Source organism: Psilocybe cubensis, chromosome 2 (genome assembly GCF_017499595.1).
Source record: "Psilocybe cubensis strain MGC-MH-2018 chromosome 2, whole genome shotgun sequence".
Taxonomy (NCBI): Eukaryota; Fungi; Basidiomycota; class Agaricomycetes; order Agaricales; family Agrocybaceae; genus Psilocybe; species Psilocybe cubensis.
Genome location: NC_063000.1, coordinates 92566 through 118206, shown reverse-complemented (window position 1 = coordinate 118206; position 25641 = coordinate 92566). Strand labels below are relative to the sequence as shown.

The 25641-nt window shown below is 47.7% G+C and overlaps 5 protein-coding genes across 5 annotated transcripts; 3 read left to right on the top strand and 2 right to left on the bottom strand.

The window, feature by feature from the left end:
- Nucleotides 1–5214: 5214 nt before the first annotated feature.
- Nucleotides 5215–5844, bottom strand: JR316_0001575 (uncharacterized protein; the record flags this gene model as incomplete). The annotated part of the gene is made up of 2 exons (XM_047887378.1): nucleotides 5215–5352; nucleotides 5413–5844. 2 exons carry the CDS (start codon nucleotides 5842–5844, stop codon nucleotides 5215–5217), a joined length of 570 nt encoding a protein of 189 aa, XP_047752301.1.
- Nucleotides 5845–8666: 2822 nt separating this feature from the next.
- On the top strand, nucleotides 8667–10061 carry JR316_0001574 (Vegetative incompatibility protein HET-E-1; the record flags this gene model as incomplete). Its single annotated transcript, XM_047887377.1, has 4 exons — nucleotides 8667–8910; nucleotides 8963–8987; nucleotides 9039–9611; nucleotides 9662–10061. The coding sequence occupies 4 exons, from the start codon at nucleotides 8667–8669 to the stop codon at nucleotides 10059–10061; spliced, it is 1242 nt and encodes a 413-aa protein (XP_047752300.1).
- Nucleotides 10062–11744: 1683 nt separating this feature from the next.
- Nucleotides 11745–13063, top strand: JR316_0001573 (uncharacterized protein; the record flags this gene model as incomplete). Its single annotated transcript, XM_047887376.1, has 6 exons — nucleotides 11745–11909; nucleotides 11984–12328; nucleotides 12399–12449; nucleotides 12503–12652; nucleotides 12706–12829; nucleotides 12891–13063. 6 exons carry the CDS (start codon nucleotides 11745–11747, stop codon nucleotides 13061–13063), a joined length of 1008 nt encoding a protein of 335 aa, XP_047752299.1.
- A 5036-nt stretch (nucleotides 13064–18099) lies between these two features.
- JR316_0001572 (uncharacterized protein) lies at nucleotides 18100–20847 on the bottom strand (the record flags this gene model as incomplete). Its single annotated transcript, XM_047887375.1, has 2 exons — nucleotides 18100–19816; nucleotides 20831–20847. The coding sequence occupies 2 exons, from the start codon at nucleotides 20845–20847 to the stop codon at nucleotides 18100–18102; spliced, it is 1734 nt and encodes a 577-aa protein (XP_047752298.1).
- A 174-nt stretch (nucleotides 20848–21021) lies between these two features.
- On the top strand, nucleotides 21022–22340 carry JR316_0001571 (uncharacterized protein; the record flags this gene model as incomplete). The annotated part of the gene is made up of 6 exons (XM_047887374.1): nucleotides 21022–21186; nucleotides 21261–21605; nucleotides 21676–21726; nucleotides 21780–21929; nucleotides 21983–22106; nucleotides 22168–22340. The coding sequence occupies 6 exons, from the start codon at nucleotides 21022–21024 to the stop codon at nucleotides 22338–22340; spliced, it is 1008 nt and encodes a 335-aa protein (XP_047752297.1).
- Nucleotides 22341–25641: the final 3301 nt, after the last annotated feature.

Sequence of the window (25641 nt, the reverse complement as noted above, 5' to 3'; positions counted from 1 at the left end):
ACAAGCTGTCCTTCCAATTGACAGGTCGAAGTAGGCGAATTACGACAATTTGTGAGGGTGTGACACTTGCGGGAACCGTATAGATGACGAGCGGCGGTGGTAGATTGTATTAAAGTCATGGCATGGGGAAGGGGATACAAGACGTTGGACACACAATGGGAGTTTGAAAAGGGGCCAATGAACTTTGAAAGATGGTACGGAGATGGGGTGCGCGAATGTGCCTTCTTCACCACGTCGATACTGGACTTGTTCGTCACTCTTACCTTCCGCTCACGACGTCAAAGAAGGTTGCGTACGGCTTTATCCAACTCCCTCTTCCCTTGCAACAACCACACAGAAACCTCGTCACGCCGCCTTTTATCCTCTTCTGTTGTTGGTTTCTCCAAGTATCCCGGATCGTTGGAAATGGTGGTGGCAAAAGAGGGAGAGAAACCGTTGGGGTGTATGTCCTTGGTGCGCCTAGGGAAGAAGCGGTTTTCCAGGAACTACATGGTCCGGACAACTAGCAGCTCAGCGGACTCGATGCAGATAAACACATCGGTGCAAACGGAACAGGAAAGAAGGGAGAGATTGGTGGTTGAGATGAGGTAGACGCACGATGTTGTATGACGCCGCCGCCGACAATTGGGAAGCCAGGCCTGATTTGAGAAATTAAACAACTTTGCATATTCAAACTGTTATCGGACTTCTGAGCGGTAAAATCCATAGGATTGATGCTCACGAGTGGAGCCTGGACGGAGGTCGAGTGTGGGAGTGATGTTAATCATCAAGAGTAGAAGCGAGAGTGGGGTCGTTTGTAGGTGGAATATGGGAGGATATCCTCGTCTAGTCTAAGGTGTGTTTATCGGTTGATATTGTATGCGGAGTGCAAGCTCCTGACACTTCCTCCCCTCAAAGGACAGCGCAACAGCCGCGTTGCGCGATTTCTCATCCTTGTCCGTCGGCACTGCGTCTCTCTGCGTCTTGAGTCGTCGGAGGTAGTGGCGGTGAACTGCGCAGACGGCGATGGCGTGTTTGGCCTTGTTGTGAACGTGGCGGACCCAATGAGTAATAAAGAACAGTCATGCTTTTCTCTGATCTCATATGCCTCCTAATTATACAACACTCACAACACTTTTAGAAGCACAGAAATGGTTTGAATTCAACCGTGTACTTTATAGAGAACAATCGGCATGAATAATTAATTGGATTTATACCCTTTGGCAGCAAAGGACCTTCTGGCCCGTCATGCAGCAATTGCCGTTCCCGCAATCGGATCGTTCGGTTTCGACGTAGTCGTCGTTGCATCCTATGCAGGTTTGAGATGCCCTCGACCAACCTGAATTTCTGCTTTTGCATGAACCATCGCAGAACGGCGCAGTGCCGTCCCAATAGCAACCCTGAGCTGCGAGTTCGCTGTCTGACAAGGCTGATAAATCTTTCGCTTTATCAATGCTCTCAGCCGCAAATGCGACAGAGGTCATTGCCATTAAGAAGAAGGTGATTGAGAACTTCATTCTGGTAAGCTTTTCTGACAAGGTTATTATCAGTCTCTTGAGAATGTGAATAAAAATTTATGTGGATGATGAACTCACAATTTCTTTGAGTTTATTGCTTGAGCAATTATCACGGTCGAGTGGTCTCTTTATAGGAAAACTGCACCGGGTTATTTGCCTATATTACCCAGATTTTCGAGTTTCACAACCTATTTCTACAGGCATCATGACATCATATATCCGGTTAACAAAACCTCTAAGAGACTCCAATAATGCTTCTGAGCAAGTACTGCAATTGGCCTATCATTTGAAACTGCTGCCGTAAATTTGAATGGCAATGTCGTCCTATACGTCAGGCTGACTTCTATTCATGTCTGAAATAGCATGGTCGACGGATCAGGGCACTCTGTACCATATCATAGTACTTCAAATTGACCTCCTAAACATCAACCATAAATGCGCCTGTATCTCAACGGGTACGTGATTACTCGGTATATACCCTATCAATCAGCTACAATCCTACGACAGCGAGCAAGATAGTGTCTAAAGGTGTCCATTGCGGCGTTCAGAGCATGTATACGGGCCCGACAGAATCTTTGACAGTGTAAGGCGGCATGTATTTGCTACGCTAACCAGAGCTCTAGGTCACTGTATAACACCTTTTTCACTAATTCCTTACACCACTGTAGCGCATCGCTATGGAATTGAGTGGATTTGGTATCTAGTTCATCGTCTTTTGTATCCTCCTTTTCCAAATCAATATTTGTCATCAGTGGCGGGGAGGTGAGTCATCGTTCTGTCTGTGCGTGTAGTATACATGCAAAAATTAGTAGTTGCTGTGGCGTGGGATCCTACCTTAACACATCCATCGTAACCGGGAAGAACGTCAGTCACCTATCTACCTCTGCAGGAGCAAAATCATGTACTCCCGATCCATCTCTTTGGTATGTTCATTTTCCCAAATCGATTTTTTCAACGTTGGGTCCGACTTTATCTCAGAGAGGTTTAATGCGTGTTGGGAGGTAGAGTGCACCTGTTGAAAAAAGAGATAACGATGGAGGATATGTATTCCCCTACCTCATTTTCACTGGGTTTATTCCCCCACACCGCGCTCGTCACTCTCGTATCCGATTGACCATACTCCCCAAATCAAAACTATAAAATAAAAATACTACTAATATAATATTAATAGCATTCCTGCCCGCCGCTACCGCCATCGCCCTTTACAAATCTTCATCTTTACGTGCACAATCAAATCCAGTGACGGTGTCCTTGGTTTACCTTTCCCATAAGGCAACTCGATAATCCGTCCTATGCGTGGTGGGGTTCCCAAAAAACAGTGAAACAACTGTGTACGGTTTGTCGAGTTGGAGTGAATTGCGGTAGAGACCTGTGTTCCTGCTGACCACATTTGCACCTGTAAAGGTATGTGCTTAGTTGTGAGATAGTTCAGTTTGGCTCAAAATATATAGTCCCACGGTTTTCTTTGTCAATGATCAAATGCCACTGAATGCTTACTGCTTCGTGATTATATAGCCCTAACTCTATTCATCATTAGTACATCTAACACTTGCCGCCCACCTCCCACAAGGACATGCATACAAGTCATTTATGCGCACTGAAACAGTTTTAATTCAACCGTGTACTGTACAGAGGACAATCGGCATGAATGTGTAAGAATTCATACATCTTGGCAGCAAAGGACCTTCTGGCCAGTCCAGCAGCAGGCGCCATTCCCGCAATCAGACCTTTCGGTTTCGACGTAATCGCTATTGCACCCTATGCATGTTTGAGCGTCACCCGACCAGCCTACATTTTTTCCTTTGCAAGAACCGTTGCAGAACGGTGCAGTTCCATCCCAATAGCATCCCTGAGCTGCGAGTTCAGCGTCAGACAAGGCGGATAAATCTGTCGCTTTATCAATGCTCTCAGCAGCAAATGCGACAGAGGTGACTGCCACCAAGAAGAAGGAGATTGAAAACTTCATTTTGTAAGTTTCTCTGTCAAGATTGTTATCAGTATCTCAAGCATGTCGGTAGAAATTTTGTTGTACACTGAACTTACAATTTTGTTGGAATTATCACTTGAGCAATTATCCAGGTCAAATTTCGGCTTTATAGGTCGTCTGCTTTGGTTTGTTTTCCTATGATAGCTAGATTGCGAAAATTTTGACCTATGTTTGGCGACTCTCTTAGTTCGTAGATACCGAAAGAAATCTTTTTGATACGCCACATAATGTCTTTAACGAAGTATTGGAATATCTTATCCATTGGACACCGCAGCCGCAGATTGGAGCAGCAGTCATGTGTCATGCATCTGGCAGACTCTTCTGAGTATTATAATGTCTAAATCGCACGTATCAGTGCAATCTATAATATCCCCTAGTACTTTAAATTGGTCTACTGAGCATCACATTACCATTTTGTTGACAGCGAACAATCTTTCTAGTCAGAATCGAGGCATCTTCTGGGTGCTAAAATTGAATGTTGTCTACCTAGACTTCACCGAGATATACACTACTACGATAAGCGAAGTTCTAGATCACCTTACTTGTAATCGTTTGACACTTTTTGCACTAATCACTTGAACGACTGTGGCGTGACGTTATAGCACTTATATATTGAAACTCAGGCATTACTGATGTGCGTTCAGGAAAATTTTGAGGTAGAAGGAATACGAAGGATATGCTAGACGTAGCGAGTAACCAGCTTCTAAAAATATATGATATGAAGTATTGGTTTATACGGGATGACAATGCCAGGGAAGGGGAATAAGAGATCAGAAGATGTTGAAGAGAGTGTGTATACAGGAATATGGTATAGGAAGGTGTAGGAGACTCGTGTGACGTATAAAACGCAAGCAATGAAATGAGGCGCTCGGAAAAGTGACATGTGAATCGATGTACCTTTATAATCCGACCTTTAACCCTCCTATCTCCTATCCACATACCCCCGCACCCAAGTGCATGCACTTGGATGCACTGATTTTTCTATTTGCCCGAAACTGACGAGGATGTGAAAGGTGCGTGGTGCTAATGGAGGTGGTGGTGGTGGAGAGTGGTCAGTATAGAGTTTCGTGGAGCTCAGTTGGCCGCTATGCAAACTTTCTTTATCCTTGTTGACGCAGGGGACTCTCCTCAGTTGGAAAGCAGTCGTGATATTTTCGTTCATGACTGCATCAATGAGGTGGAGTGGGAGTGGGGGAAGCGGAAAATGGTGTAGTTGACGGTGCTAGTGATAACGGTGCCAGTGGGGGGCATAAAAGAGACCAAAGTGGTGAAGATTATGGCAGAACCAAAGCCTAAACCATTGACAAGGAGAAGCTACCAGTTACCCACTCCCCATTCTTACCTCATGTTCATGCAAAAACCTCAGCCGTCAAGAATCCCATCAACTCGCGCGGCGCAAGTCGGAGAAACAAACAAGGGGTGGTTTCACCCCTACGGGCCAGCGTCACCGCCCATAAACTAATCAAAGTCTTATCGTGAGTACCCTATAGATCCCATCGAAAGAATAGAACCACCGACGCATCAAAATACCCTGCGCAGAGTTCGCGCGGCCCTGGCCATATCCAAGAGACAACACGGGGAGGTTTGTATCTTCAATGCGAGTGCGAGCAGAAGGAGCAGCGTTGACTGTGGATATGAGAGCGCTTGTGGGTGGAGTGTTGATGTCGATGTCGAGCCGAGGTTGTGGTGGTACAGAGAGGTTCGGTAAGGCGCATGGACTGGGTATCAGAGTCATTTTAAAGCGGCTTGAAGAGTGATATCAAGAGGAATGAACTCCGGTATAGGGAAGAACTGATACTCGCCAGCACCATCGTTCACGTTTTTGTGCTGCAGGGAGCATAAGAGCACGTTGGTAGAGTTCTTGTTGAACTGTATAATAGCAAAACAGAGGTAGAGACAAAGAGGGGAAGCGACGACCCGGTGACAAACCACGCAACCGACGCGAGAGGGTGTAGTTCCAGAGTTCTTCTTGGGCATGATTGGTGGTGATGTCGAGCCGTAAGGAGAGGGCGTAGTACGATGCATGACGACTTGATAAATCAATGCACTGTTAAGAAAATCCAATGAACCACGCATGTATTTAACAATATGATGCAAAACATATCGAAACAAACCTTGTTGAAGCGCGTCGTGAGCTCTACTTTCAATAACCATAAGAAGGGGTGGGTAGGGAATGCAGAAACTCACTGAAACTTGTACGAGTACCCGTGAAAAGGCGGCAGCTGCCTCTTGAAGAGGCGCGACAACTTGTTCTTCCAACTGACAGGACGAAGTAGGCAAATTACGACAATTTGTGAGGGTGTGACACTTGTGGGAACGGTATAGATGACGAGCGGCGGTGGTCAATTGCATTAAAGGCATAGCAAGACGGAAGGGGATACAGGACGTTGAACAAGCAATGGGAGTTTGAAAAGGTGCCAATGAACTTTGAAAGACGGGACGGAGATCGAGGGGGCGAATGTGCCTTCTTCACAACGTCGATACTGGACTCCTCCGTCACTCTTACCTTCCGCTCATGATGTCAAAGAAGGTTGCGTACGGCTTTATCCAACTCCCTCTTCCCTTGCAACGACCACACAGAAACCTCGTCACGTCGCCTTTTATCCTCTTCCGTTGTTAATTTCTCCATGCATCCCGGATCGTTGGAAATGGTGGTGGCGAAAGAGGGAGAGAAACCCTTGTTCTTGCGTGTATTGTGTTGACAGATAGGTGCTTGATCGGTGTTGATGTCGAGCTATTAGGAGAGCGCATAGGACGAGGCATGAGGGCTTGGGGGATGGACGTACTGTTGAAAAAATCCATTGAACCAAGCATTCATACAGACAGGATGCAAAGCATATCAAAACCCTGTTAAAGCGCATCGGGAGCTCTACCTTCAACAACCTGCTTAGCCACCTTCAGGAGGGCTGTGTAGGGAAAGCGGACGCTCTCTGGAACTGGCATGGCTACACGTGAAAAAGCCGTAGCTGCCTCTCGAAATGGCGCGACAAGCCGTGTTCCCACCTGCCATCCTAAGCAAACATAAAACGACATGATAAAGCAGGCGAATTGCGATAGTTCGTGACGGCGCAACTCTCTCAGGAATGGTGTAGATGATAAGCGGCAGTGGTACATTGCATTAAAGGCATACGAAAGGGTAGGAGATACAGAGGGTAGCGTCAGGCATGCATATATGGGTATTGGACGCTGTACATTGGATACGAGGCGCGGATGAACTTTGGAAGACAGGAGGAGAATGGGGAGTGTGAACGTACCTTCTTCGCCACACCAATGCTATACTCCTCCATGTCCCTTACCTTCCGCCCACGATGTCGCATGAGGTTGTGTACGGCATTATCCAACTCCCTCTTCCCATGCAGCAAACACGCAGAAAACTCGTCACACCGCCTTTTATCCCCTTCCGTCGTAGGTTTCTACTTGTGTTCCGGATCGTTGGGGGTGGTAGTGGCGCCAGAGGAAGATAGCGTTGGGGTGTGTGCTCTTGGTACGCAGAGGGAAGAAGCGGTTTTCCAGAAAACACTTAGTTTGCACAACTAGGAGCTTAGCAGAATCGATGCAGGTAAACACATTCGTGCAAAAGGGACAGGTGAGGAGAGAGAGAAATTGGTATTTGAGGTGAGGCAGACGCACGAGTGACGAAGTTGTAAGCCGCCGCCCAACGACAATTGGGAACTGGCGTGTTTGGCCTTGTTGTGGATGTGGCTGACAACAAGCCAACTCCCGCACCGCACCCACTCCATTCAGAGCTGGAACTTCTAATCGACGAATTTCGCATGTCGGGGCAGTGTTGTGTTGTTGCGGTTGTTGCGGTTTATCAGTGGTCTTTCTCTTCCGTAACTTTTTCTTGCATTTTCTTCCCTTTCCTTCCTTTTCCTTGCATCTCCTTGAGTTTGCTTCCTTTTCTTACATTTTACTTGCCTTGTCTAGATTTTGTCGCTCTCAATATCTGCTCTTGTGGATCTCTTTCACGCGCGGTTACATCAAGCTCAAGTTGTGTCGAGCCGAGTCCATGTAGAGCCACGTCCAGACAGCACCTCCACCTTCCTCTCCTCATTCCTCACTCCACACATATCCCGCTGGGACATCACCCTCCCCTCGCCCGCGTTCCTTCATTCCTTCCACCACTGGGCGATGGGCGTATACACCACTGCGGCCTGCTACCACTCAACATGCAGGATGACAGTACTACCGGCGTCGTGTGCCACCACCGCAAATTGGTTTCATCCAGGTGCGTTTTCGCTTCTGTTTGCGTCTGCTTCGAGCAAAGTATGAAAATATCGGCGTTTGCTTTCACCCTCACCTCCTTCACTCGCCACTCGTCTCACCCGCGCTATCCGTTCTACCAGTGGGCGTATGCACCACTGTGGCTGTTATTGTCTATCCCCACTACCACCACCTCTTCCTCCTCCTCCATTCTGCCCTGACCTGACCTGACACGTACTGGCCTTTCTCATCTTGTCCCGTTGGTTTTATTGCATTTCTTCGCCGCGGTGCTTTTCTTTTCTGTATTGCTGTATTTCTTGCTTCGCTGCGGTTGTACTTTTCTTTCTGTGCTGCAATACTGTGATTGGTTACCTGTCTGCTCTGTATCCCTCCCTTCTCTACCTATATAGCTGCGTTCACATCCACGTCTACGTCTACGTCTACATCTGTGACAATGTAACAAATCCTGTGTTCTTCTTCCCTCGGTCCAATCTAGGCTACAAATCGTATAGAGGAAGAGGTATATGCGCAATATTCAGGTGCAGTAACCCGCCGCGATGATGAAACTGTGCCGGTGGGGTTGATGATGGATGCACTGCATGTATAAATGTGGAAAAGATGATTGTGGCTATGGACACCGCATTCTGACTATTTTTACGACGCTCACACGACTCGACACAGGTTGCTTAAATGGAGCATGGAGATTGGGAAGGGCCCTTCCCACTTCTCTCAACAGACACAACGAGTCAGCGCCTTCCCCCTTTATTTTTGCAGCCAAGCAATGACTAGCGTGCCATGATGAGCATGGCGAATAATGCAGCAATTTTGACAGGTAAGGATTTGCACTCGTTTGTTATGGATTGGGTATAGTCTCATGAAACCATTCTTAACCACCTCAGGATTTCGTGCTTACACCAATGCTCAATTTACCAATCTTCATAATCCAACTATTGTTGCGGGAGAGAACGTATACATGGGGAATGGCGACCTTTACTCCAATCACTTGGGTAATTAACACAGTATTGGGACAATTTGAACAAGATCCTGATAATTGTGAAGAAAATCGTCATATCGTGGAATGGTTAACGCCCATTCGATCAGATGCAACTCACTACGATACCATTTCGAAACGCACACCGGGAACTGGAGAGTGGGTTTTGTGTTCCACACAATTCAAGGAGTGGATATCCGGACAAAGACGTATCCTGTTGTTGGATGGAAAGCGTGAGTATCATTTCCCCCCTCTGCTGCATATATTTACTCACGTATTTTATAGCTGGCTCAGGGAAAACTATTATTGCGTGAGTTCAGCTGAATGAGTTGTATATCCACTTCTTATCCATAATCTTTAGGGCGATTGTGATTGAGCACCTCATGGATCTGAGCCTTCCTTATCTCCTAGGAACCGACGCTGTTCTATTCCTGTACTGTCGACACAACGAAACGTGGACGATTTCACAATATTTAGGGTCTCTCATTGCTCAGCTGTTCACTAATTACAGAGGAAATTCGTCAGTTGCACAACATGTGCTTAACTCGTACGAGATACATCAAATACGACGAAGCCAGCCTTCAGAAACTGAGTTAATTACCATACTCTCCAACATGATTTTGTCTTTCACCAATGTTCGCGTTGTCTTGGATGCTCTGGACGAGTTGCCGGACTGTGCACAGATTGAGCTCATGTCGGTTCTCCGGAGACTTCCCGTTTCATTATTTTTCACGTCACGAATCATTGGCTTGGAGATTTTTGACCTTCCGAATGACACCATACACATGACTATTGGGGACCAAAATCAAGGGGACATACGGCTCTTTTTGCATAAAACCATCCCACGGACAGCCAGTGTTGCCCGGATAGTTCGACAAAATGCAGAGTTTTTGGAGGAAATATGCGATAAAATCTTGGCAATCTCCAACGGAATGTGGGTGTCATTTCCTGAGATTTTATTTGTATTGTTGACACATTGTTCAGGTTCCTAGTTGCGTCACTCAAGTCACAGTCTCTACAGGGGTACACCACCATGAACAGCTTATCAAACAGTCTAGACGAGCTCTCCGACGATGTACAATCAATGTACCTGGCACTCATGAACAGGATTAATTCTCAAAAGGGGGAGTACCCAGCATTGGCAAAACGCGCCATTACTTGGATAGTTTATGCACGTCGCCCACTGACCGTCTCAGAGCTACAACACGCGCTTGGTATTCGGGAGGGAAGCAATTCTTTTAGTAAAAGGGACATTCCTGTGCAAGATATGCTTACCACTTCATCCTGTGGCATTATCGAAATACAGTCAAGAAGTGGAACTGTGCGTCTCGTCCGTGAGTTACTCCACCTTCTCTGGGTTATTGATGCAGGGTCATTGAATTAAACTTCCGACATAGATCATACAGCATATGAGTTTTTGAATGATTGGCCTCAGATGCTCATCCAATTGCCGCACGCATTTATTGCAAAGTGCTGCATTTCATACCTCACTGCTTTCCGCTTTACCACACTGGAGAAACTGTCATATCCTGCCTTTGAAGCCTTTTTAAAATCCAAGGACGCTCCCCTACTTGAATATGCTTATCAAAATTGGCCAGCTCATGTTCGAGAATGTGACGAGGATTCGTGTCCAATAGAGACTCTGCATCAATTTGTCCTCCAAACTCCCAATTACCCACTGTTTGACTCTCGGATTGGCTTTACTTGGATTAGTCCTGGGCATGTTATTGCCTACTATGGCCTACTGGTGCCGTTCTCTTGGGATTATTCTTGCAATTTGCGAACAACCAAGAAACACACTGCTCTGATACTCGCTACATTAAATGGATGCGACGCAATGGCTGATTTGCTTCTCGCATGTAATCGTATTGATGTCAACGCGCAAACAAATAGCGGAGACACTGCACTCATTATTGCCTGCTGAAGTGGTTCGTGTAGTGCGAGTCTGGAATGACTCGATTTCACACACTAACTTCACCAAATTTGTTATTTGGTGAGTGAGGTTTTGAGTTCGGAGGGATAAGCGTATATTTAGGTTTTTACGATATTTTTTTAGATTATGAGTATCTACGATTTAGGTAGTTTCGTGCAATAGGCTCCAAGTTGTTTCAATGCAATGCCGATTTATCAAATTTTTATCAAACAGCGTTCAATGCTGGCTCAATGCTCAAAACAACTGTGCACAATCTTTTCTAAGCAATGCAAGGCAAGCTCGTTTTACTCAATAGAAGCTCTCACGGGGATTACTTGCCCTCCTCTGCTTTCTTAGGCTGGCTTTTATATGCTTTGAGGCGCGTCCGTGCGCGCCCACATTGATCCGCACCAGTGCGTGATTGCACACGTTTGTGCTCGGTACCCAATGCTGGAAGTGCGGGTGATAATTACAGGTTTAATGTTTAGGCGCTTGGGCAGGGCAGAGCGTGAGTCCGTCGTCTTTTCCTGCATTTCTCCTCACGGTTAGACTTCTAGCCTGGCGTATATGTCTCGTTTCATACGGGGGTCGTTGCAGGCAACAGTGCGCCCATGTTTTCTGGGTTTATGTGTTGATACGAGTCCCTGCTCAACTTATTTTCCCGGTGCGGTACACTTATTTCGCGAGTCTGTGTCTGCCAAGTCAACGCCGGCTGATGCCGTGCGCTCGGCCCATGTGGTTGGTATGCGCTATTTTTAGACTGGAGTGCCGCGCGTCTGCCTTAGTGCGCGTTTTCTACACCTGCTCATTTGCGAGCCTTATCATCCCCCCCCAACTTGCATACTGACTGTCCCCAGTCAGGCACATCTCGTACAGTGCTTGCCTTTTTTTTTTTTTTTTTTCTGAGGTCTGTCGTTCTTGGGTCGTGGTTTGGCGTGTCTTGCGCCATCCGGCTGAGACCTACTCCTCTCCGTGAGTCATCGTTTGCCCTCTTCTTTTTCTTTCCTGAAACTTGTCCCACAACGGTTTCCCGTCGCCTTTCCTTGGGAACAACTAAAGGCCGCGGTAGAGGATAAAAGGGAGGGCAACTTGCCTCTTGGTGAGTCGTCGTGCCCCCTTGTTCCTTTCCTTGATTCCCAAAGCATACCCTGTTTCATGTCGGTCCCCGTTGAACCCTTGGTCCCCTCTGTCGAGGATGCTCGGTCGGCCGCTGCCGTACCCTTGGTAGTGGCTGGTGGGAAGACTGGTACTGCAGTAATCAAGGACATTGCTCAGGCCCCCGGGCTGATTACCATGTTAAATTCGGCCGTGCGTTTCGTGGTAAGTGGTTGTGTTGCTGGTTCTATGCTTCCACCCTGCGTTTTCCTTACTGACCTGTTGTGTGCTTCTCTCAGGAAGCCACATGGACTGCTTCCAAGGTCGAGCGTAACAAAGGTGCCACCAACTTGTGCTTCGAGATCCGCAAAGCCTACCACAACATCCACAATGCGCACCCTCAAAACCTTTCCTTGCATACTCGGGAGTTCCAAGTGATCCGCGAGATCTGTCGTTTCATCCAGGAAGCACGCAATGCACCTAAAAGCGAGGGACCAGCACCGACCAGTGCTCCACCATCCGCAGCCTTCTCTGCGGGCAGCACTGAGTCTACTGCTGTGGTCGTTTCTACGCCCATCATTGCGCCGCCCGTTGTCCCTGTAGGTCCTGTTACAGAGGCACCCGTGCGACCCTCCAAATCCAAGGTTCGTCTGGCTTGTTCCATATTCGCTTATGTCGTAGTGTCTGACACTCTTGGTTTTTATTTCTTTTTAGAAACACAAAGGCAGTAAGGCCCCAAAGTCCAAAGCGATCATCGACTCTGAAGTAGGTTGCCCCTGTACCCCTCCAACGTGCTATCGTGCTGACTTACACTGTAGGATGACATCGATGAGGTTCGTCGTGGTGCGGTTGGCGCATGGTATACTAAGCTTATCCGTGACCTCCAGGCAATGTCAGTTGATGATAGCTCTGTCGAGATCATCACCTGCAATGTGGCCCCGAGTGAAGGTAGCTCAAAAGCCCCCAAGGTATGCCTCGCGGATCTTATTTCACCCTCAGATTTGCCTAACGTGCCTGTCAGCGGGCTGAGACCATGTTATTATCGTATGAGGATGCCGGTGTTGACCCATCCACCCCTCAAGCCGCTAAGGCTCGTCACTATGCAAATAAAAAGGCCCGGCAGGAGATTCCTCCTGTCCTCCATGGTATGTCTTTTTATTCTTGTTGCTTTCCGTTCCGATTGCAGACTTATCTATTTCTGCTCAGACCCCTCTCCCAACTTTGAAGTGCAGGCTGCAGAGCGACGCCTCGCACAACTCCGTTTAGAGCAAGCGGATTACGAATTTCGCGTAGCGTTTGCACAGCAACAGCTGGACACCACTCTTCAACACATTGCCGAACAACTTCGCATCGTGAAGGGCAAAGGTCCTGTAGTTTAAATCCTCTTGCACCCACTGTATTTGGTTTTCTCTTATTGTCCTACGTAGGAGTTTTTGCAAATATAATAGTTGGACCACCATCGACGTAGCTCATGTCCGAGTCCTAACTATCATCAGTCATATCCAGTCGTAAATGTGCCCAGTCCGGTGCACCCGTAAATTGTTCTTCTGGTGCTGCTTCTATTTTTGACAGCCCTGCTTCTGAAACGTCAATCAAATCCTCAATTGGTTTAGGCAGGACTAACTTCTCCCTTGCGTAGTAGGGGACCACCCTAAATGCAGCAACCTTATTTTGCCATACTGCGCCGGACAGTTCAGCTACGATATACGAGCCGCCCTGCGTCCTGCGTACCACGATCATTGGGCCAAGGTATCTAGCTCTCAGCTTTCTATCCAAGGACCCTTCAATTGCAGTGTTTCGTATGAGCACTAGGTCGCCTGGACCAAAGGTGTAGTCCTTAATCACAGCCTTGTTATCCTCTTCGTACTTCCGCAATCTGGCTAACTTTTCGTGGTCTATCTTAGCTTTCATCAGTTCTAGTTGCGCTTTATGTTTTGCTAGAGCCTTCGCTCTGAAGGTGATGAGTTCCTCCTCACTCAGCATACCCTCTGGGGGTTTTACTAACCACGTTGCTTCCTGTACATCTAGGGGCAACGTTGGGTGGGCTGCCGTCACCATAAAGTAGGGTGAGCAACCCAGACGTCGGCGGACGGTGACTCTATCCGCCCAAAAGACAAAATGGAGGAACCAGAACCATTTGTGTAAGTTCTTAGGTCCCAACACTTTGTACAACATTTGTCTTATGTCCCAGTGTGGGCGTTCAATTTTTCCATTGGCTTTAGAGTTATACGGTGATATGCGAATGTTCTTAATACCGTACCTTGTCTCTAGCCACTTAAGTGCCGCCACAAACGGTGTCCCGTTGTCAGTGACGATCACAGATAAACACGCCCAGCGACACACAATATCTTCCCACAACCATTGCCCGATTGCTCGCCCCGTTTCTCGTCGCAACCCTCTGCCTTCTACCCAGACGGTCATGTTGTCCCGGCCATGAACAATGGTTGAACAACCGTTGGACGGTGGAGTCATTTTCATGCAGTCTGTATGCAGGACTTGGAATAATGACGGGGTATGCGTCAAGGTGGGCCGGATTTTCAGCATAGTTAGCTGTCTTTCCTGACACCTATGACATGTTTTGACATACCTGGCTATGTCTTTCTCCATCTCGGGCCACCAGAACCGTTGTACCAATAATTGATTAGTGGCATAGAAGCCTCGGTGGCCGCAATGGTCATGCGCCGCTATCATCATGTAAGTTCTTCGATCTTTGCTTACTACGAGTCGATGTTCCGCGCTGTAGCTTCGCAGATACAGTCGACCTTCAAAAAGGAAGAACCTCCGTGCAAAACGTTCAAATTTTACTTTGTCACGTTCTGTGAGTGATCGGCTGATTTTGTGTTTATTCTCCAACCATTCCCTTACTTCCGGCAACAAGTTCTCTTGTCGCGCCGCGGTCATGGTTCTGTGCTCCTCGTCATATTTCTGGGTTTCTACTGTCTCTTCCGGCAGAACTAGGGTTGCTACTAATTGTTGGAACAACACCTGTTGAGGTTTATCTAGGGTACCTGCGTGATTTTTCAACCATACGTTAAACGCGGCATGCTCCATAGCGCGAAACTCGTCGGCTCTTTCCAATTCTTGTCTGAAATCTTCTACTGAACGTGCTGCACCACGGAGTTTTCCACCTAGTTCTTCAATGTTGTCTAAGAACTCCGTGAGTTTCCTTGGCCTGTCTTGGCAATTACTTGGCTTTGTGGGACTTAGTTTTATTTCATGTAAGTATCCCCCCCTCATATCTATTTGTGCTGCAAAGTCCTGCACCGGCAACGGTTTTGGTTCTAACTCGTCAAACATGCTTGTAGGAGGCAGCTCCCACTCAGTCTGTTCTTCAGGCGGTACTCGGGGCGGAACGTCTGTGGGCTGAGCTTTTCTTCTTGACAAACCATCGGGGCCGAAAGTCTTCCCTGCTTTATGTCGCAAGGTGAAGTGATATAACATAATCTCTTCTATCCACCGATTGATTGTAGCGTTAGGCATCATGTCCGGATTGCGCAGCATGCCGTCTATGAATTTAGCATCCATTTCCACGATCAGTTTGCGACACCCGATTAGCAACTCTCTGTTTTCCTTTAATGCCTTTTTGAGACCTAGCAGCTCTCGCTTTGGCTGTGAGTATCTAGCTTCGTGGTCCTGTAGCGTGATTGAACCGAATTTTACATATCTAATAGCGTCTTTCTCTGTTACAGGTTCTTGATAGATGTAGAAACCTACAGCCATGTAGGAGGCGTCGACGGCCAGAACCACGTTGCCGCCGCTTTCGTAGTCTATTGGCAACAAACATTTCGCATTGCGTACTCCCTCTTTTAATTTGGACATGCTTAGTCGCTGTGCATCTCCCCATTTGAAAGGGTTTTGTTTCTTAGTGAGCTTTTGCAGGTCCCACGCTAGTTCAGTGTAATTTGGTATATACGCTCTTAGTGTGCCGCAGATGCCCAAGAAAGATCGTACATCACCCAGGTCTTCGCATTCTCCCCAGTCTAGTATGGTTTTTACTCGCTCCTCGATTGGTTTACGCCCTTCGTAGGTACAGCGATGCCCGACCACCGTGATCTCGTCTGCGCACAGAACTGATTTATATCCCGAAAACGTACCCCCAGCATATTTCATTCTCTGGAGGACCCTATTCACGTTTTGTAAGTGCTCCCATACAAACCGTCGGATCCCCTTATTTTCCGAAATAGTTTCATACCTTCCTTCATGCTCATATCTTGACTCCGGCCCTCTGACTGCTACGTCGTCGATGTATGGTACTGTTACATGTGGTATTTCGTCTCGCAGTATGTAAGTCACATCATCGTGAAATATGGGTACTGAGTTGGTCCAGCCCATAGGCAAAGTAACCAATCTCATTGCTCCAAACGGTGTCTGGAAGGTGGTCATATCACGGTATTTCTCATCGATTTTTCGCTCATCGTAACCGACGTATAAGTCGAACATGCCCCCGCACGCCCGGCCTGCAAAATGTGCTGCTAAACTTTCCGTACCCGGTGGCACTCCCGAGTGCGCGATCGTGACAGCGTTTAGTGGTTCCAGGCTGTGGACAATCCGAAGACTCTTGCCGTCCTTTTTTAGAACTGTGAACCATCTTGAGCGATATGATGCGTTTGACAGCTCGTATACGCCCGACGCCAGCTTGGACTTGATGATTTTACACACTTCATCATACAAGCCATGGGGAATAGGTATGTTTTTATATACCCATGGTGTGTGTTCTACCGTGGGTATCTTAATCGATGGAAAGTATTCCTCTTTGAAGTGTCCTCTTTCCGTATCGTCCCAGGCAAAAGCTTGTTCTTGATTCATGATTATATTATGTACTAGCTTGCGTTCTTCAGGCCATAAGAAACCTTCCTTATGGACTTTATCCATTGCGTCCTTTCGTTCCTGGGTATAGCGGCCTGTTGGCGCAAACTCCCGTGGTTGCGTGGGTAGAAGGGGCATCCCTTGTAGTGGGTCGCCTTTAATGTCCCGGACTATCCTAAATTCTTCAGGTAGGTCCGCAAATATTGGTCTGACTTTTTGTGCCACGGGTTTATATTTCTTTTTACCCATGTAGGTGGCCAGTAGCCTTGTCTGTCGCGTTTCCACTACTGTGGGCTGCGGTTTAGCGGGCCTCGCTGATACTTCGTGAGTTTTTCCTTGGAAATACTGCGTTAATCTGTTTCTTGACTTGCTATCCATCGGTTTGTGATCCAGAACTTGAGAGAGAAATGCGTCCCGCACCTCATTCTTTGAGAAACTGCCCGTTTTTGTCTGGTATGCTTGTACTGTGAGTTCCTGGTTTCGTTCGTCTAGTTCAAAGACGACCGCCACCTCTCCGTTATCCCCTGGAATCTGACCAAACAGGGATTGTTTTAGACCATCCTCGAGGTGATTTAAAAACCCTCAGCTTTGCGTTTTCTTTCTTCTGCAACCTGATGCGGACCCTTCCCTCTTTCAAAGGTGGGCACCACTACTTTTCTTCCTGTGTTTGGGTCTTCCAATTTGATTGTGGCGGACCCATCATTTTCAGACTGTACATTTGAGCGAGTTAGCGAATCGAATGTGCGCCCCAACAGTATTGTATATGCTGGATTCCTTATGATATGAACTTGTAAATATACTGTTACATTTCCAAACGTAAACGGTACGTTTCTTGCTAAGCCTAGTGTCTTATTGATAGACTTATTCGCACTTTCCATGCTGATTACGATGTCTGGGTCCCAACTTAATCCTGTTCGCAGCGCCACTTCTTCTGCCATAGACACAATCTGAGAGCCGCTGTCTAAAATTGCTTCCACGCTTTCTACCCCATTCACCTTGGGCCAGAGCGCGCGCAGATTTTCTGCTTCTTTTCCTGCATACGTGGCGGTGGGTAACTCCGTTTCCCCTAGCTGGTATAGCTGTAGGTATGGATCCCCGCCCACCTTGTGCTCCGCTTTCAGGCTTCCGCTGTCGTCCCCCGCTAGCATGAATGCTGCCACAGGCTCGATTGGTGTTACTGGCTTTCTAACCGGTGTAATGGCTTTCTTCAGTTTTTCTCGAATGGCTGGTGCACTGCCGAGGATTTCTCGCACAGTAAGCGTGACCTCGGCCTCTAGTGCTTTCTCGTGTAGGCTTTCCGTGTTGACCTGTTGTTCTATCGGCGAATTGATATTATACAGGCTACCGTTTCCTTTTGGCGGTGTTACCCAGTTCTGTCGAGCGTCGGCTATAGGCCGTGGTACTTCGCTCAGAGGGGGAACATCAATGTAGGGTAATTCTTTTCTTTTTGGTTGTCTATCGACGGCTGGCTCGGTGGTCGATGTTACCGGTTGTGTAGATGCTTGTTCTAGTTTATTCTCCTCTTTTTCTACGTTCTCAAGGGGCTGCTCAGGCTGTTTATTGAACCTAGGTGAGGTGCGCCTAGGCTGATGGGCCCCCATCCTTGAACTTAAGGAAAATTTGCCAGGGCTGGCTCTTCTTCTTCATTAACCGCATAACGCCGCCTCTCTTCTAGCACTGCTTCCAATGCATCTTCACCAAAGTTTTCCGTTAACGATCTCAGCGATTTCGAAAGCTCGTACTGCCTGTGAAGTCTGTAGTGAGCTTCGTCCATTGGTGAGTCTCGTTCTTGGTGGTTATACATCTGACTGATTTTTGCTGCTGGTATCACCCCTGGTGTTTTATAGTTCTGTTGTTCAACTATGTCTTTGCGAGATTTCACGCCATCTGTATGAATCTGTGAACCTCCCGGCAACCTAATGTGGTTGTCGTGATTTTTTATGATCCACTTAAGTTCCAGATGCTTTTTGATGTAGGGACACTCGTAGATATGGTGTGTTTCTTCTTTGCAATAGTAGCAACCATTATTCTGATTTGTTCTTACCCTCGGCGCCCCATAGTTGTTACCAACTGGCGCTGATGAGTTCATGTTCGTATTTTGCCTGAACGATGACATAAAGCTTTGAAACTCTTGATACTGTCTCATCTGTGCATCCTGCAGTTGCCTATATTCCGCCGCCCGTTGCTTCTCACTGTTCAGTACCGTATCCGCGAGTTGCGCAATCGTTTCTTCCAATTTTACAGTGGTCTCGGAGCGGTTCGTGCTAGCTAGCTGATCAGCCCCATATGTGCGTTGTTCGTTGGGTACTACTCGAGTCTCACCCGTACGTGACCAAGCCCCCATTTCCGCGATATTGGTAGCAGCTGCTATTACATCAGGCAAGCTGTGGCGGTCCTCCCATCTGATGAAGGCCGATTCTTCGATTAGGGGAATTCCATCCCCAGCGGGTGCCGCAGCAGTGAGTTTTCTAATCGCATTTTTCGTGTCTGAGTCAGAGTCTAATTTGATGCTAACTCTTCTCGCAAATTCGTCACTTAAACATCCCATGAACCTTGTCACCAGGTCTCGGTTGGATACCAACGCAGGATCCTTGAGAAGCTTTACTGCTTCTGCGCGAAAAGGTCTTACGAAAGCTGCTAGGCGGGTGCTTTCGTTGGATTCCAACTGGTTATTTCCTTTGTAGGTTTTGCACAATTTATCCAGTGTTGCAATCGAACCTCTATGCAGCAACACCACTTCTGGATAACTGGCGATCAGGTCTCGTTTGAATTCTATCCACGTCCCTTTGTCATAAGAACTGAACGCTTTCCATTCCGCCTCTGTGGCCGCCGGCGCGTATTTACAGGCTGTCTTCTTTTTATCTTTTTCTTCAGTTACATCATACTTTTTGAACAACTCTTCTACCTCCTCTAGGTACCTTAACAACTCTGTGGGTTCGCTTTCATTAAATTTAGGCGCACTCCTTTCTTTAGTGGTAGGTAGATCTTTCATTTTGTATGTCTTTGTGACCGTAAATTGTGGGTTTATCTCTTCAGAAGCAGTTTGATAAAATGACTCTTCCGCTGATGCGTTTAACTCAGTTCTTTCGATTTCAGTTAGCGCGGTTGCGAGCTCTTTTAACGGCTGCTTTTTACTTAGGATTGATCTCCTAGCTTTTGGTTTGGTAGCAGTGGCTTCTGCTTTTTGTTTTTGAGCAAGTGCTCGGGCTTCTGCTAACGAATAGGACTGCGCAGTGTTCTTTGCAACGTTCTCTCGTGTGCTTCGCCGGGGTGCTTCCTCAGCAGGTACTTTGGTCGCTTTTGGTATTTTTGAAAACGTGAGTTTTCTTTTTCAATATATGTTTATCCGAATCTAAATCAACCCCCCCTCGCGGTGGGCTCCAGATGAAGTGGTTCGTGTAGTGCGAGTCTGGAATGACTCGATTTCACACACTAACTTCACCAAATTTGTTATTTGGTGAGTGAGGTTTTGAGTTCGGAGGGATAAGCGTATATTTAGGTTTTTACGATATTTTTTTAGATTATGAGTATCTACGATTTAGGTAGTTTCGTGCAATAGGCTCCAAGTTGTTTCAATGCAATGCCGATTTATCAAATTTTTATCAAACAGCGTTCAATGCTGGCTCAATGCTCAAAACAACTGTGCACAATCTTTTCTAAGCAATGCAAGGCAAGCTCGTTTTACTCAATAGAAGCTCTCACGGGGATTACTTGCCCTCCTCTGCTTTCTTAGGCTGGCTTTTATATGCTTTGAGGCGCGTCCGTGCGCGCCCACATTGATCCGCACCAGTGCGTGATTGCACACGTTTGTGCTCGGTACCCAATGCTGGAAGTGCGGGTGATAATTACAGGTTTAATGTTTAGGCGCTTGGGCAGGGCAGAGCGTGAGTCCGTCGTCTTTTCCTGCATTTCTCCTCACGGTTAGACTTCTAGCCTGGCGTATATGTCTCGTTTCATACGGGGGTCGTTGCAGGCAACAGTGCGCCCATGTTTTCTGGGTTTATGTGTTGATACGAGTCCCTGCTCAACTTATTTTCCCGGTGCGGTACACTTATTTCGCGAGTCTGTGTCTGCCAAGTCAACGCCGGCTGATGCCGTGCGCTCGGCCCATGTGGTTGGTATGCGCTATTTTTAGACTGGAGTGCCGCGCGTCTGCCTTAGTGCGCGTTTTCTACACCTGCTCATTTGCGAGCCTTATCATCCCCCCCCAACTTGCATACTGACTGTCCCCAGTCAGGCACATCTCGTACAGTGCTTGCCTTTTTTTTTTTTTTTTTTCTGAGGTCTGTCGTTCTTGGGTCGTGGTTTGGCGTGTCTTGCGCCATCCGGCTGAGACCTACTCCTCTCCGTGAGTCATCGTTTGCCCTCTTCTTTTTCTTTCCTGAAACTTGTCCCACAACGGTTTCCCGTCGCCTTTCCTTGGGAACAACTAAAGGCCGCGGTAGAGGATAAAAGGGAGGGCAACTTGCCTCTTGGTGAGTCGTCGTGCCCCCTTGTTCCTTTCCTTGATTCCCAAAGCATACCCTGTTTCATGTCGGTCCCCGTTGAACCCTTGGTCCCCTCTGTCGAGGATGCTCGGTCGGCCGCTGCCGTACCCTTGGTAGTGGCTGGTGGGAAGACTGGTACTGCAGTAATCAAGGACATTGCTCAGGCCCCCGGGCTGATTACCATGTTAAATTCGGCCGTGCGTTTCGTGGTAAGTGGTTGTGTTGCTGGTTCTATGCTTCCACCCTGCGTTTTCCTTACTGACCTGTTGTGTGCTTCTCTCAGGAAGCCACATGGACTGCTTCCAAGGTCGAGCGTAACAAAGGTGCCACCAACTTGTGCTTCGAGATCCGCAAAGCCTACCACAACATCCACAATGCGCACCCTCAAAACCTTTCCTTGCATACTCGGGAGTTCCAAGTGATCCGCGAGATCTGTCGTTTCATCCAGGAAGCACGCAATGCACCTAAAAGCGAGGGACCAGCACCGACCAGTGCTCCACCATCCGCAGCCTTCTCTGCGGGCAGCACTGAGTCTACTGCTGTGGTCGTTTCTACGCCCATCATTGCGCCGCCCGTTGTCCCTGTAGGTCCTGTTACAGAGGCACCCGTGCGACCCTCCAAATCCAAGGTTCGTCTGGCTTGTTCCATATTCGCTTATGTCGTAGTGTCTGACACTCTTGGTTTTTATTTCTTTTTAGAAACACAAAGGCAGTAAGGCCCCAAAGTCCAAAGCGATCATCGACTCTGAAGTAGGTTGCCCCTGTACCCCTCCAACGTGCTATCGTGCTGACTTACACTGTAGGATGACATCGATGAGGTTCGTCGTGGTGCGGTTGGCGCATGGTATACTAAGCTTATCCGTGACCTCCAGGCAATGTCAGTTGATGATAGCTCTGTCGAGATCATCACCTGCAATGTGGCCCCGAGTGAAGGTAGCTCAAAAGCCCCCAAGGTATGCCTCGCGGATCTTATTTCACCCTCAGATTTGCCTAACGTGCCTGTCAGCGGGCTGAGACCATGTTATTATCGTATGAGGATGCCGGTGTTGACCCATCCACCCCTCAAGCCGCTAAGGCTCGTCACTATGCAAATAAAAAGGCCCGGCAGGAGATTCCTCCTGTCCTCCATGGTATGTCTTTTTATTCTTGTTGCTTTCCGTTCCGATTGCAGACTTATCTATTTCTGCTCAGACCCCTCTCCCAACTTTGAAGTGCAGGCTGCAGAGCGACGCCTCGCACAACTCCGTTTAGAGCAAGCGGATTACGAATTTCGCGTAGCGTTTGCACAGCAACAGCTGGACACCACTCTTCAACACATTGCCGAACAACTTCGCATCGTGAAGGGCAAAGGTCCTGTAGTTTAAATCCTCTTGCACCCACTGTATTTGGTTTTCTCTTATTGTCCTACGTAGGAGTTTTTGCAAATATAATAGTTGGACCACCATCGACGTAGCTCATGTCCGAGTCCTAACTATCATCAGTCATATCCAGTCGTAAATGTGCCCAGTCCGGTGCACCCGTAAATTGTTCTTCTGGTGCTGCTTCTATTTTTGACAGCCCTGCTTCTGAAACGTCAATCAAATCCTCAATTGGTTTAGGCAGGACTAACTTCTCCCTTGCGTAGTAGGGGACCACCCTAAATGCAGCAACCTTATTTTGCCATACTGCGCCGGACAGTTCAGCTACGATATACGAGCCGCCCTGCGTCCTGCGTACCACGATCATTGGGCCAAGGTATCTAGCTCTCAGCTTTCTATCCAAGGACCCTTCAATTGCAGTGTTTCGTATGAGCACTAGGTCGCCTGGACCAAAGGTGTAGTCCTTAATCACAGCCTTGTTATCCTCTTCGTACTTCCGCAATCTGGCTAACTTTTCGTGGTCTATCTTAGCTTTCATCAGTTCTAGTTGCGCTTTATGTTTTGCTAGAGCCTTCGCTCTGAAGGTGATGAGTTCCTCCTCACTCAGCATACCCTCTGGGGGTTTTACTAACCACGTTGCTTCCTGTACATCTAGGGGCAACGTTGGGTGGGCTGCCGTCACCATAAAGTAGGGTGAGCAACCCAGACGTCGGCGGACGGTGACTCTATCCGCCCAAAAGACAAAATGGAGGAACCAGAACCATTTGTGTAAGTTCTTAGGTCCCAACACTTTGTACAACATTTGTCTTATGTCCCAGTGTGGGCGTTCAATTTTTCCATTGGCTTTAGAGTTATACGGTGATATGCGAATGTTCTTAATACCGTACCTTGTCTCTAGCCACTTAAGTGCCGCCACAAACGGTGTCCCGTTGTCAGTGACGATCACAGATAAACACGCCCAGCGACACACAATATCTTCCCACAACCATTGCCCGATTGCTCGCCCCGTTTCTCGTCGCAACCCTCTGCCTTCTACCCAGACGGTCATGTTGTCCCGGCCATGAACAATGGTTGAACAACCGTTGGACGGTGGAGTCATTTTCATGCAGTCTGTATGCAGGACTTGGAATAATGACGGGGTATGCGTCAAGGTGGGCCGGATTTTCAGCATAGTTAGCTGTCTTTCCTGACACCTATGACATGTTTTGACATACCTGGCTATGTCTTTCTCCATCTCGGGCCACCAGAACCGTTGTACCAATAATTGATTAGTGGCATAGAAGCCTCGGTGGCCGCAATGGTCATGCGCCGCTATCATCATGTAAGTTCTTCGATCTTTGCTTACTACGAGTCGATGTTCCGCGCTGTAGCTTCGCAGATACAGTCGACCTTCAAAAAGGAAGAACCTCCGTGCAAAACGTTCAAATTTTACTTTGTCACGTTCTGTGAGTGATCGGCTGATTTTGTGTTTATTCTCCAACCATTCCCTTACTTCCGGCAACAAGTTCTCTTGTCGCGCCGCGGTCATGGTTCTGTGCTCCTCGTCATATTTCTGGGTTTCTACTGTCTCTTCCGGCAGAACTAGGGTTGCTACTAATTGTTGGAACAACACCTGTTGAGGTTTATCTAGGGTACCTGCGTGATTTTTCAACCATACGTTAAACGCGGCATGCTCCATAGCGCGAAACTCGTCGGCTCTTTCCAATTCTTGTCTGAAATCTTCTACTGAACGTGCTGCACCACGGAGTTTTCCACCTAGTTCTTCAATGTTGTCTAAGAACTCCGTGAGTTTCCTTGGCCTGTCTTGGCAATTACTTGGCTTTGTGGGACTTAGTTTTATTTCATGTAAGTATCCCCCCCTCATATCTATTTGTGCTGCAAAGTCCTGCACCGGCAACGGTTTTGGTTCTAACTCGTCAAACATGCTTGTAGGAGGCAGCTCCCACTCAGTCTGTTCTTCAGGCGGTACTCGGGGCGGAACGTCTGTGGGCTGAGCTTTTCTTCTTGACAAACCATCGGGGCCGAAAGTCTTCCCTGCTTTATGTCGCAAGGTGAAGTGATATAACATAATCTCTTCTATCCACCGATTGATTGTAGCGTTAGGCATCATGTCCGGATTGCGCAGCATGCCGTCTATGAATTTAGCATCCATTTCCACGATCAGTTTGCGACACCCGATTAGCAACTCTCTGTTTTCCTTTAATGCCTTTTTGAGACCTAGCAGCTCTCGCTTTGGCTGTGAGTATCTAGCTTCGTGGTCCTGTAGCGTGATTGAACCGAATTTTACATATCTAATAGCGTCTTTCTCTGTTACAGGTTCTTGATAGATGTAGAAACCTACAGCCATGTAGGAGGCGTCGACGGCCAGAACCACGTTGCCGCCGCTTTCGTAGTCTATTGGCAACAAACATTTCGCATTGCGTACTCCCTCTTTTAATTTGGACATGCTTAGTCGCTGTGCATCTCCCCATTTGAAAGGGTTTTGTTTCTTAGTGAGCTTTTGCAGGTCCCACGCTAGTTCAGTGTAATTTGGTATATACGCTCTTAGTGTGCCGCAGATGCCCAAGAAAGATCGTACATCACCCAGGTCTTCGCATTCTCCCCAGTCTAGTATGGTTTTTACTCGCTCCTCGATTGGTTTACGCCCTTCGTAGGTACAGCGATGCCCGACCACCGTGATCTCGTCTGCGCACAGAACTGATTTATATCCCGAAAACGTACCCCCAGCATATTTCATTCTCTGGAGGACCCTATTCACGTTTTGTAAGTGCTCCCATACAAACCGTCGGATCCCCTTATTTTCCGAAATAGTTTCATACCTTCCTTCATGCTCATATCTTGACTCCGGCCCTCTGACTGCTACGTCGTCGATGTATGGTACTGTTACATGTGGTATTTCGTCTCGCAGTATGTAAGTCACATCATCGTGAAATATGGGTACTGAGTTGGTCCAGCCCATAGGCAAAGTAACCAATCTCATTGCTCCAAACGGTGTCTGGAAGGTGGTCATATCACGGTATTTCTCATCGATTTTTCGCTCATCGTAACCGACGTATAAGTCGAACATGCCCCCGCACGCCCGGCCTGCAAAATGTGCTGCTAAACTTTCCGTACCCGGTGGCACTCCCGAGTGCGCGATCGTGACAGCGTTTAGTGGTTCCAGGCTGTGGACAATCCGAAGACTCTTGCCGTCCTTTTTTAGAACTGTGAACCATCTTGAGCGATATGATGCGTTTGACAGCTCGTATACGCCCGACGCCAGCTTGGACTTGATGATTTTACACACTTCATCATACAAGCCATGGGG